Source organism: Canis lupus, chromosome 15 (assembly GCF_011100685.1).
Source record: "Canis lupus familiaris isolate Mischka breed German Shepherd chromosome 15, alternate assembly UU_Cfam_GSD_1.0, whole genome shotgun sequence".
Classification (NCBI taxonomy): domain Eukaryota; kingdom Metazoa; phylum Chordata; class Mammalia; order Carnivora; family Canidae; genus Canis; species Canis lupus.
Genome location: NC_049236.1, coordinates 54,572,696 through 54,586,041, shown reverse-complemented (window position 1 = coordinate 54,586,041; position 13,346 = coordinate 54,572,696). Strand labels below are relative to the sequence as shown.

General features: G+C 35.8%; 1 protein-coding gene across 2 annotated transcripts in view; it reads left to right on the top strand.

Moving 5' to 3' along the window:
• The window catches only part of PDGFC (platelet derived growth factor C), a 198,100-nt gene that overhangs the window by 140,783 nt on the left and 43,971 nt on the right, over window positions 1-13,346 (top strand). For both annotated transcript variants that reach the window (XM_038559090.1, XM_038559089.1), the window contains exon 3: window positions 2,868-3,048. In XM_038559090.1, coding sequence (XP_038415018.1) covers window positions 2,868-3,048 — 181 coding nt within the window. The remainder of the gene's footprint in view (window positions 1-2,867; window positions 3,049-13,346) is intronic.

Here is a 13,346-nt window from a genome sequence, read left to right as displayed (position 1 = left end):
TCATCTACTTCTTTGTCTCCCACCCTTCATTCACAGCCCACCGTGCCTGGCCCCCTCTTTCCTCGGTTGCATCTTATGCACCCACCGTTGGGCTTCTCACTGTGGTGCGTCTCCACTTCCCCTGTCTTCACCCCTGGCAGGCAGTCCTCACTGACAACCCAAATGTTCCTTTGTAAACTGACCCTAATCCCACCGTATAGAATTACTCCCGCGCTGCCATTATTCCACAGTATTTCCTACATACCCACATTAGAGCACTCACTCACCAAAGTGTTTTATGGGCCTTGAGCCCAAAGAAGCTATAGTTTCATCTTTGTATCCTAAGAATCCAGCAAGACACTTTGCACCAAGCCAGTGCTCTATAAATGCTTACAGGATGATTGACCAGGTCTGAAGTCTGGCTCTCTTCAAACTTGCAGTGGTGGTAACCTACATTATATAGGTTTAGGTAACCCCCCCAACCCCCCCCTCCAAGCACAGAACAAACATGCTCTGTGAAGAAAAGCTTTGTTTCCCAGGTGAACAATTTTGATGTAAAAATTATCCTTTCGTATAAAATGGTAGTTACCTACTTTTGTACCAAGTATACCTGAAATAACTACTCAGGTCTGCTCTATCCAGCTCCCCTGACTCCTGAGTGTACCCTTTTCTGTCCCATGACACACATGCACGGAACTCCTAGATTGGTTATACTGATTGACTTACGTATTTACCATTGATAACCCTATGGAATAGCAGATATTCCCCCCCCTTTGTATTTGAATTTTCTTATTTATTGTTTTCAAACTCTGAAGGTCATATTAAAAGTTCACATGGAGGTGGGAGCAAGGGACGTAGGATGGAGATAAAGGACAGCTTTATTGAATGGCAACTGTGTCCCAACAGTGTTTTCGGTACTACGCATGTATCCTGTCTTAAAATATCCCTTTGAGCTAAGTAGCATTGCCCTCAATTTAAGGCCAAGGAAAATAAGGCTGAAACAGGTTAAGTTACATGTTGTAAGAGAGTTCCTGATACTTCTTCAAGATGAAGATGTGTACATAGAATTGGCCTGATATATACTTTCTGTATAATTTCACCAATATTTCAAACATAAATTCCAATGCACAAAATACATTATTTTTAGTTGTCTAGTATCTACTGAATCTAGATTTCTGAAAAAACCCACCAATGATTTTCAACCATGTCAGACCTACTACCTTTTAAGAAAACTTTTGAGTATCCTCTTTAGTACTCATAAATGAAGTTTACAGAAGTATGGATAGCTGTTTAAAATGTAAACATAATGACATGTGTGCTATGGAAACCTGAAATAGCAAAGCAAGTTACATGAAAATAGTGGGTGTAAATACATAAATACACATGCACAGTTACGCTAGGAAAGTAAAAGGAGGTGGTCAGATGCATCTTTCAAGTAGACTCATTGCGGATATGACAGTTTTAGAAACAGACGAGTATGTCTACTTTTAATTGTTTTAATTGTGATGCAGATAGTATAAGCAATGTTCCTGTTCATGATATGTTTTTCCAAAACATAATTCTTGGTGAAGTTCCAGAACATGAAAACTGTCTTCAACTTATTTAATAGTTGAATTTCTGGAAAATTTGATTTTAACTAAAACTGCAAAACATATATGTGTTTATATGTGAGACAGTTATTAGTTTCCAGACTCAGATGAGCTATATCCAAAATTTTGCCTACATCAATGTCCAGTGAACTATTTGAAAGGCATGGAGAATCTGGGGCAAATACTCACTCCTAGGACTCCCCATGATTCAACAGCATTGCACGTTGCCCACCGTATATTGTAGTGCCCTGCTCACCCTCAGTCTCAGTATAACCTAAAATTCCTCTACAGATTTCTGAAATATTTTCTTAACAAGCAGTACTGCTCTTGAGGAGTACCATGGATCCGTGCCTTCCAAACAAAATTTTTTTTAATTTTTTTTATTATTATTTTATGATAGTCACAGAGAGAGAGAGAGGCAGAGACACAGGCAGAGGGAGAAGCAGGCTCCATGCACCGGGAGCCCGATGTGGGATTCGATCCCGGATCTCCAGGATCGCGCCCTGGGCCAAAGGCAGGAGCCAAAACGATGCGCCACCCAGGGATCCCCCTCCAAACAAAAATTAACATTTGTTGGGAAGATATTAGTTATTCCTTATGTTTAAGAAGATACTGTGTGTCCTACAATGTAAGCTAAAAGTATATAAAAATCAGTTCCTTTCTTCAAGTGTGTAACAGGCTAAGAAAAAGGATCACTTGCCTATGTAGTGAATACTGAAAATACGTGCTTATCAAAAAGAGAAAGATGACGGTGAGCTGAGAACACCCAGAGAGGACTCACAGAGGCAGACGGGAACAAAGTGAGATTTGAAGGGATATGTATGTAATGATGTGGCTCTAGAAAAGTTTGCATCAGAGATGACGAAAAGGAGCCAAGGAGTCTGACCAGGGTGAAAGCGTTACTGTCAGAAAGTAATGGACAATGATAATAGCAATTAAGATTAGAGTAAAACTGTCATGTCCAAATGGAAATTAAATTGGGTAATTCACAAATTAAATATCAGATATGCTTGCTGCATACCAAATATTTAAGTGTTGAGATGACTGGTGAATTTGAAGTTCATTAACAGTAAAACTGGAAGGCTTAGAGTAGAAGAGAATGCACTTCTTTAATTGAGAATACATTTTCAGTTATGTCTCTTCTTTGGATAGTTTTATTATATTTACACAGTTAAATTTTGGAAGGGACTCCTGGCTATGGTCCATAGATAGATTCATTGTATCCATGATCATGGAATTTGAATTGCTGAAATAACATATCGTATGACCTTATGTATCTTTTGTCTTTGTTTCTTGCAGGTATGATTTTGTAGAGGTTGAAGAACCCAGTGATGGAACTATATTAGGGCGCTGGTGTGGTTCTGGTTCTGTGCCAGGAAAACAAATTTCTAAAGGAAATCAAATCAGGATAAGATTTGTATCTGATGAATATTTTCCTTCTGAACCGGGGTTCTGCATCCACTACAACATCGTCATGCCAGTAAGTACCACTTAGAGGTCTCCTTATTTAATTCGGTTAGTTGTTTATTTACCTAAAAAAAAAAAAAAAATCATGAAAAACAAAAAAATGTCCATAACATTTTTCTTTTTATGGAGAAAGGTAAGCTTACTATTATTTTTAAAATCAAAAAAATAAAAAATAAAAAATAAAAAAATAAATCAATATTTTGGTAAAATGTATTTTTAAAAAATATATTTTAGTAAAATATATTTTAATATATAATATATTTTGGTAAAATATATTTAAAATATATTTTAAAATATATTTTAAAATATATTTTAAACTACTATAAATATATATTATAGTAGTTCTCAGTTTTTCCTACATATCCTAATACTTATCCTGCTTAAATAATATTTCTGGTTCTTTATGGTTCTAAAAAGAAGTTTTGAAATTCTCACTGGACTTTAAGAAATCTACTTTGTCTAATTATAATTATTACTATAATTTTAGTTATATACTGATTTCTTGTACCCTTTATGTATTATTTCAAACATTTGTATCTGTTTGTTGCATCACACCAAAAATATTGAAAACCCTTTTACTGTTTTTCTCACATTGCTTATAGTAATGCTGAAGTACTCGAATAAATATGACGGTGTCAACCTAGTATGCTTTTTAAATATGACCAATAATATCACTATTTAAAATGATATAGAAGATGATGTCCTCAATGCTTTTGATAGGAGATATAGCAAATCAGCAGACACACTGGGAACATAACATAGTTTGGGTTAAATGCATTAACCCTTGTGCTCTGACTGGGTATAAGAACAATGAATATGGGGATGCCTGGGTGGCTCAGTCGGTTAAGCATCTGCTTTCAACTCAGGTCATGATCCCCACATTGGGCTCCCTGCTTGATTGGGAGGCTCCCTCTCCCCAGCTGTGTGCATTTTCTCTCTTTCTCTCATTCTCTTTCTCTCAAATAAATAAATAAAATCATTAAAAAAAAAGAACACTGCACACCACAAGCCAGCAGTCCACGAAGCCAATTAGAAAATATGGAATCAGTATCAAACTTTATATACTATATTCACATTGTAATTAATGTCAAGTAGACATTTCCTTTTTTGGTTACCCAAACTCAAGTCTGTTGAGTTATTATTTATTATTATTATTGAGTTATTATTTAAGCCTTTGATTAGGCTAAGAAATTTAAATATTAATAGAGCTAAAGATACAATAAAATGCAGACTGAAGTTTGAAAATGATCATTTATTTATTTAGGAACAGTAACATTTGCTGTGTGAAATCAAAGTTAAGGGAGATAGCTCTGATATATGCCATAAATTTATATGGTGAATCTTGATCAAATTACCTTATGTAGATTATTTAAGATATCCATACCTCTATTCCATTATGAAAACTTTTGCTAATAAAGATTCTCTACCATTTTTTGTTAATTTCCAAAACTTTTAACTTAATAATTTAATATTTTTATTTAAATTTAGTAAAATTGAAAAATTTTATCTAGAAATGAGAAGTGTTGGGACGCCTGGGTGGCTTAGCAATTGAGAACCTGCCTTCAGCCCAGGTGATCCTGGAGTCCCGGGGTCGAGTTCCACATCGAGCTCCCTTCATGGAGCTTGCTTCTCCTTCCGCCTATGTCTCTGCCTCTCTCTCTCTCTCTGTCTCTCATGAATAAATAAATAAATAAAATCTTAAAAAAAAAAAGAAAGAAATGAGAAGTATTAATAGTAGACAAGAATGAGCTTTTTAAAGAACACTGTTGGGACCCCTGGGTGGCTCAGGGGTTGAGCGTCTGCCTTCGGCTCAGGTCATGATCTCTGGGTCCTGGGATTGAGTCTCACACTGAGCTCCCCATGGGGAGCCTGCTTCTCCCTCCGCATATGTCTCTGCCTCTTTCTCTGTGTTTCCCATAAATAAGTAAATAAAATATTTTTAAAAAATAAAGAATGCTATTGGTAGGTAATACTTTGATATTGTGATGATTTGAGTAAAGCCACTAAGAGTCTGTTTAACACATTTTCACAGTATCTTTCTTTTAGAGAATCTATGAATTTATTTTTCTTTAAGTCTGAGATGGCCTTGGGAGACATGACTACACTTTTACAAAGTTATACAATCCTTGTTTTCAGTTTGAGTTTTAGCACATGTCGTGTTCTTAAATATTTAAAAATGAAACAATTAAATTTTACTCTAAACATAATGGTGGGTCTTGTATCACAGCAAAGTTTTTGTTTATCCCAAATCTGTGACAAAAAGAAACTTGAAACTGAGAAGATACTTGTATTTTCAATAACTGTTCTTTTCATATTATATTATTTTAAATATGTATAACTAGCAATCTACTTATGCTACTGAATAAGACATGAAAGCTAAAATATGCCATACCGAGGGGTTTTTTTCTAATTTTCTAATTACATGGGTTGGTTCTATAACCCAAGGAGTTGTATGATTTGATAAAATAAAGATAAAAACATGGGAAATTTATACTGTTGTACTCAGTTCTGAGTGCATTATAGGTTTTTAATAGATACTTGAATGTTGAGTTGATCATACCATTCACTCACTCCGGCTTAACAGAAGATTCACTGACACCTGTTTTTTTTTTTTATCTGTGAGAGTATATCAGGTTCCTGAGCCTTGAAATGAGATAAAGCATCAGAAGGGTCTGCAGTAAGTACCACCCATCCTCTTGACTCCAGAAGGGCCCTGCCACCTGGGTTTGACCTGCTATTAGAGATTTACTGTGATTAAGATCAGAAACTGCCTCTGAGAGGCCTTAGAAGAAAGGTGTGTTGCCAGTTACATCGTTAAAATTAAACTCAGTGCATCTTTAAATAGTTATTGAAATCCTTTGATAAATTTGTAAATGTGGGCTTTGGTGGGCTGAGACTCGACATCCTCCCAGTATCTATGAAGCCACGCTTTGCATGGCGCCTAAGTTGACCAGTGATGGGCTGCAGAAAATGGAGATATGTGGAGATATGACATAAGAGATCTTACATTAATTTGCCTTAGCAGCCATTGGACTGCAAGGGACAAGGAAACGTGACAGCATGGTCCTACATTGCCTAATAAGTGTCATTTGGTGATTTTAATTTTGCCAGGTTGCTCTCCGGGGTGATTATTGATACACGATTTTTACAATTCTCCCAAGCTTCGGTTCTGTTGAATTTGAATTTATTTTGGCAATTTATCTGCCACTTCTTTACCTATCCTTTGTCTTGGTTCCATGTTTCTGTCTCTTCTCCCACACAGCCACACTCCTGCTCTCAATAATTTCCGCAGAAGGGTGAAATTTGGTTAGTGAAAATTTGACAAGTGCTTTTGCTGTTAAGCCTTCCAGAATGTTTTGAATTAGCATTGTGTATTGCTAAATGACATCCCTCCCTCCATGCCTCTCCTCCCCACAACATTATTATTAGCAGAGTAACAATCCATCAAACTTATCTGTATATCGATGAATGAAAGCCTAAGGGAAGAAATTTTGCCTTTTCAAGAACAGACTTAAAAGTTCTTGTGGCATTTGCTCAAGGGCACATCACATGCCCCTGGAACCCCTGGATCATCTCTGATGCTTTTTTTTTTTTTTTTTTTGTAAAGGATGAACTTCGTAATTAGCACACCCAGCTTCCCCAGAGGCATTGATCTCATTGACTGCAAACCCACCATTGCAAAATAGGACCTTAGGGACCACTGGCCACAATGCTTTCTTAATTTTATAATGATAAAAATGATGCAAACCACAAGTCCTTAATGGGCTGTTACCACCCCGAATTGAGGTTTGCTACTGAGTGCCTAGCACAATGCCAGACACATTACAGCTGCTCCACTAGTATCTCATGGAAATTCAGCCCCTGCCCCTTAGAGTTGTCTAAACCTATGTGGAACTGCACTAACTTCCCATTTACTATGTTATCTTTGTTACTGTTGTATAATATTACTAATTCATAAACTAGAGCCCTGAAAAATCACAATAAGGACACCACGTGTTCTCCTGGTCATGATATATTAGAACTCCTTTCTTCCTCTCTCTTTCTCTTCTTTCTCTCTCTTTCTCTCATTTTGGTGGGGAGTGGAACATCGAGAGTTGAAGACAGTGGTGCATGCTTATGACATTATAACCATTATTGTGTATAATCATACTCAGCTGCTTTTTTATAATTAATATTTTGCATCTATTCACACACCTGCAGAAACTTTGAGTTTAATCAATTTTTTTTCTGGGAAAATTATGGAGAAAGTTTATTTTAATATTCTTTATTGAAGTTTGCAAGTAAGGGAGATCACTCTGCAGCCTTCTTTAGGAGCATGAATGGATATGTTTGATTCTAGCCAACCTTTAAGATTGGTTGATTCTATACCAACCTTAGACAGTATGTCTTAGTAGTAGTAGTTTTAATACATTAGTTAAAATTTTCAGAAACAGTGTTCCCCCATTAAAATCTATGTCCAGCTTTGTAAGATGATTTACCCACTCTCAGTTAATGAATGAGAGTACATACAGGTTAAAAAAAAAAAAAAGAAAAAAAAAAAAAAAAGGATTCCTTACTACTTTGAATAAAGTGATGTTGATTTAATATTTAAAGATTTTACATATTCTTTTATATGTAGTATTGTTCTTTGTAATATTAAGATTTTAGTATCATTTTCTTGATTCCTAGATATCTTAGAGTAAAACATAAATAAAATTTATCTTTCCATTTTACGATTTTAAATTGATATCACAGGCTAAGTTTTACCTTAGGAAAAACTTTGGCATGAGAGATTTAGCTAAAATTATAGCTAGTTGTTTATAGCTTTTTAAAAAAGTTCTGGATTTATTACATAAATTTAAAATGTATGCTTCAATGTTACTTTCAAGAATTATTTATGGAAATATATACTCCCCAATTATGCCCTGTTAATAAATAATGAAAAATAAATCCATGCAAATTGATGCCAAAACCATATATATTCAGCTTTCATGATTGTGCATAAGGAGTTAATAATGTCTTTGATTTTTTTTTCCTTCATGCAAAAAAAAAGGGGGGGGGGGCTGGTAGATTAGCAGTGAGAGATTGTTTGGGAAGAAATGAAGCAAAACTGAAATAAAACAGTGCAAGCTTGTTTCTGTTTGGAGGCCACACACATTGAGAGCCCAGCACACATTTCAGGTCTCTTACAAAGAAAAGAAAATTTCTTGTTTAATTTTGGAGTAATTTATAATAGATTATGTATGTTTTACTCTGTGTACTATAGCATAAGCACCATTATTTAAAAGTGTTTTTTAAAAAAACCTACACAGGCTGAAAAATAGCATCTTCTAGCATCAAAAGACCTTATTAAAAGTTTATTTGTTAAAAAAAATAACCTTTTATATAAAAAGATTGCAGATTTTAATCAGTTACCTCAAAAAAATACCTATTTTTAAAAAACGCAAATCCAAATATGAATATTTTTAGTGATTTTTATTAATACATAGAGAACTATTTCTTCTTGAGTATAATATTGTTTGTAACATATATACTTTAAAATGGTTATGAGATTTGAAGAATTTTTTCATTCTCCAGTCTGGTTAAAATTTTGAAGGATAATTAAAATAACACTGATTTCTTTTAAGACAGTGTTGCTGAACATTACATTTTTCAAGAGTTTTAATCTAAGCTTTCTGATGAGCAGTAATAACATAATATTTTCAACAATTCATTTACTCTCATTTTTCATTTAATAAATGGATCGGTGTAGATTAAGAGAAATAGATGTTATAGCTTCTATACTAATTGACTCCATATATTTTTATCTTCTTGCTTTGATTGCCTGAAAAGAGGAGCGTGGGGTGATGAATGTACTGAACGCTCCTTTAACCCACAACAATCCGTGAAACTCATCTTTTTTTTAAGTTGCTTCTAAATTTTTCCTACTATTTCTTTCCTATTTTCTTATGTCACTGACTAGCAACAGTTGGTTGGATCTCACACATTTTTTACTCTTTTTAGTAAAATAATACCCCGAGAGTAAATAATGCTAGAGAATGGCATGCAAGTATTGTAGCCACTTTATAATCCCAACTGTGGGTTTTCCTTAATAGTGATTTTGTAAATGACTTGTCCAGAGTTAAGTCAGTGCCTGGCCAGTGTGCACTATAGAAGGGTGTATGGTTTCTGTGAGGAAGGCTTAGAAGGACACTTGATGCCTGAGGTGCCATTAAGGAATGCATGACTGATTGCCAAAGTAGTTATTAATTATGCGGGATACAGAGAACAAAGCAGCTCAGTGAATATTGAAGTTAGAGGGAGAAAGGAGGAGGGGGATATTTTTTTCCGTCCCTTCTGGCATGTGCCAGTAGGTTATTTCACTGTTAATATCATGTAAAGAAAAGTCTTAACTAAAGGCCAAATTTGCTTTTATGTTCAGGTTAAGAAAAATTCCAAGTAGCTCTCAAACAAGGTATCAAATTCATTTTCTTAGGGGGGAAAAAGCAGCATACCTGGAATAAAAGTACTTAGAGCAATATCGTAACCCTAATCCCATAGGAAACGAATTCAGTGTTAGAATGTCAAGAGTTTTAAAAATTGCAAATCTTCGTAACCAATTGCACTGTGTCCCTGTATTACTGTATTAAACTGATCTTAATGAGTGGAAAAATTTGGGCTTTAAACCTTTAAAATAAATTTGCATTTGCCTTAAGAGAGAATTAAGAGAAAAAGTTGGTCTTTGAATTTTTTTGTAGTATTTGGAGAACGAAAGAAGTTATTTCAAGTACTGCGTGTCTCTACTGTAGTCTGAAACACTTTTTGAGTGATTAGGTTTTTATTAAAATATACAATGTAATTGTATATTTATGCAGGGAGTCTAGAGATGACAGTATTTTATTACATCAAAGAAATTATACAATTGCTACAGAGACGAAGCTTTTACTTGGCTAAGAGCTGTTGAATGTATTTTTTACCAACTTCTACCCCACGGACACAGTGCTCTCTTTCATGTGAAGATCATGGTCTCTCTTCCATTTCTGCTGATTCTTTTTGTTCCAGTTAATTCCTAGCTATCTAAGAAAGAATTTCACAGATGGTATGATTTGTAGTCAGAAAGAAAAAGGCAGTTGGTGCTTCTGCAGGAATGGTAAAAGGCAGACAAACTACTCTAAGTTGAAATACAGGGGGTTATAAATAAGAATTTAGGAAGGCTTGAGGTTTGATTGACTCATATTTTATGTCTAAAGCCACAAAGATTTAAAAGCTTAGAGTTAATATGGCCCTAAACCTGCTGGAATTACTCTCTAGAAAGTTTGTTGCAATTGAAAATGATAAAATAAATACTTTTGTCTTAGCATCCCCATCCATTTTCCTGTTAAGTCTTTCAACATCCATTGAAGAATATTTGATGAAAATTTTTGTTGTGAGAAAATTTAAAAATGTATATGGCATTACCCTGGGTCTCTGAGAACTTACCTTGTTTTGGGGGAAAATACACATACGCGCACGCACGCGCGCGCACACACACACACCCCTTATACACCTATATAAATATGCTACATAAATAAGTGTAATATAAATTGTTTGGAAAGATCTGAAGAAAGAGAGGCAATTGGTGGAGCAGAGGAATATTATAACTCTTAGACTAAAGGAAAAAAACAAGCAGTCAAACAAATCCTGGAAGTGACTTGGTATAGGTTTCATATCAAATATATTATTAAAAATCTCTGAGGAGTTTATCCAGTACTATATCATCAGATGTCAGAGATTATGATTCTCTTTATTTGGAGTGAAACACAGTTAATTGCATTTTCATCAAACATGCTTAGAGATTCTGATATACGATGTTCTCACTTGAATTTGTGGGTGAGAAATTGCTCTAAACTATAAACTGAGCAGATGCAGAGAGTTTTTACTACAAGATGTTGGGGAAATACTTTTCATTTTCAAATAAACATGAATATTTGTTGGAATAGACTGGAAATTCTGCATGAATATTTTATTGCTAACATACCCCATGTGTTCTCTATTTTTCAGGATTGCAAAAAAGTGAGCCTTTCTCATAGAATTAGATGGATAGATTTCAATTTTTTAATACTTGCATTTATTGTACTGACTTTTCTAAGCTATGTATTGAAGCTTATCAGTTTTGTCAACTGTCGGTATCTCTTACCCATGCAACTAGAATAAATGACACCCTGCCTTCTTTTCTAGTTCAACACTAAGCTTATCTGATAATTCACATAAGGCATAGCTCCATCACTGAGGCACAGTTCTAGACTAGATAGTCATTTGTTCTGCAGTGTAAGGCACTATTATTAGTAAAATAAGACAGTCTCAAGCATCAAGAAATATTCTTTCAATCTCCTTATGTACTTTTTCACATCATTATTGTCTGAGTTACGGTGGCACATAGTTTTAAAAGGCAAATGTTTCTCTTAGGGTCGTTACAAAAATGGTAGTTGCTCTCACTTTCCTTTGTGCAAACTATTTTCCTGTACCTTGGAGGGGAGCACTTCCAGTTCTTTTAACTAATTTCTTGCAGAATTGACCTCTCTTCCTTCACCTAACATGCTTTTATCGTCGCTTCTTGATTATTTGGTTTCAAGAATTATCTATGATCTTCATCGACTCCACTCTCTGGAAGATGAGGCTTTCACTTTCTTCCGCCCTCCTGCATCTACCGCACATGCAGACACATCCCATCATGTCTCCTCTAGAATATCCTGTTATATCAAGATCCAGATCCATCATGTCCATTACGTGGCCATGGAATCATTGTTCACAGCTGAGCCATGAAGTATTCTATGACTGCATTTCCTTTCCTGCCTTGTCTTACTTTGTTTTCCCTAGGCTTGTGTTATTTTTTGGTATGCTTAGCTTTCTGTTTGTGTTTATCACTGATTCATCTCCAAATTGTTCTTCAAATTGTGTGAATCTCCTCTCAAATGCAATCAGACACATTCGCGTTTTCTAATAATTTTGTCGACCAGAAGAAATTTCTGCTGAAACAATCTGATCTGCTTCAATTTAGACCGATTACCCTTTAGACCTGCCACACAGCTGTCATCTGGGGAATTCCGCACCCCCACCCCACCATTATCCTGAGCATTCTCTTTGCCATTCTCTTGCAGGATCTTTTGTCTTCTCTCTTGTCTACTTCCTGTTTGGGAAGAGAGTAAAACCCCAGTGAATTTCCCGAGAAAAAGGAGCATCAGAGATAAAGTTTTGTGGGCTTGAATAACTGAAACTTCCTTTATTTAACCCTCAACCCTAAATGAATACTTGACTAAGTCTAGAACTCTAGTTGGTCACTTAGAAACTGACTGGACATTCTGTGCCCGTGGATGGCCTTGCTGACTACCGTATTCACTGCATCGTGAGCTGGCCGGGTCAATTCCTTGAAAGCCCCCAGATTCCCCTAATCTCTTTTCTAAGGGTATAATCCTGGCTGCCAGTTCTCTGAAATGAGAGCTGAGTGGATTTAAAGACTGAGTCCCAGTATTAAATGTAAACACATTTCCTCAACCACCTCCATATCCGCATATTCACAATAGCATCACTGCTGACTCTGCTTGGGTTCCCCAGTCCATAAATCCTTGATTCTATTCTGTTCAGGGAAAAATTTGAACAGGGAATAAACTCATCTTCTGACAGTGGGGAAATAGATTTGAAGGGTCGAACAGCTTCATGGCTTTCAACCAGCCTTGCTATTTTTAGCTTCAGTGTCCTTCCCACTTCCGTAGGTACCTGATGCCAGCAGATCCCAGAGCTTTTTGGTTTCTTTTTCATGCAGGTCAGGTTGCTTCTTGATTTCCCCCCTGCTGAATTTTAGTCCACCGATTTAATGACTACACATCTACCTACATTTCAGATTCCAAAACTTTATCACTATTGACTCCTTTCTGATTTTCTTTGGCCTTAAAGAATTATGCATTTAAAGAAATACCTTCAGAATTAATCATTTAAGGAAAGAATAGAGCTAAAATCATCATCTTTTTTGTTCCTCTTTCATTTAGCAATGTCCTTATCAAACACCAAGTTGATGTTTGGTCACCAAAATACTCAGAGGGATCCCTGGGTGGCGCAGCGGTTTAGCGCCTGCCTTTGGCCCAGGGCGCGATCCTGGAGACCCGGGATCGAATCCCACATCGGGCTCCCGGTGCATGGAGCCTGCTTCTCCCTCTGCCTGTGTCTCTGCCTCTCTCTCTCTCTCTCTCTGTATGACTATCATAAATAAATAAAAAAAAAATTAAAAAAAAATACTCAGAAACTCTGTACAACATTTTGAGGGCATAGTATGTGCCAGGTGCCATGCTTTGTAATTGACTTTAAGGAACAACTCCATTA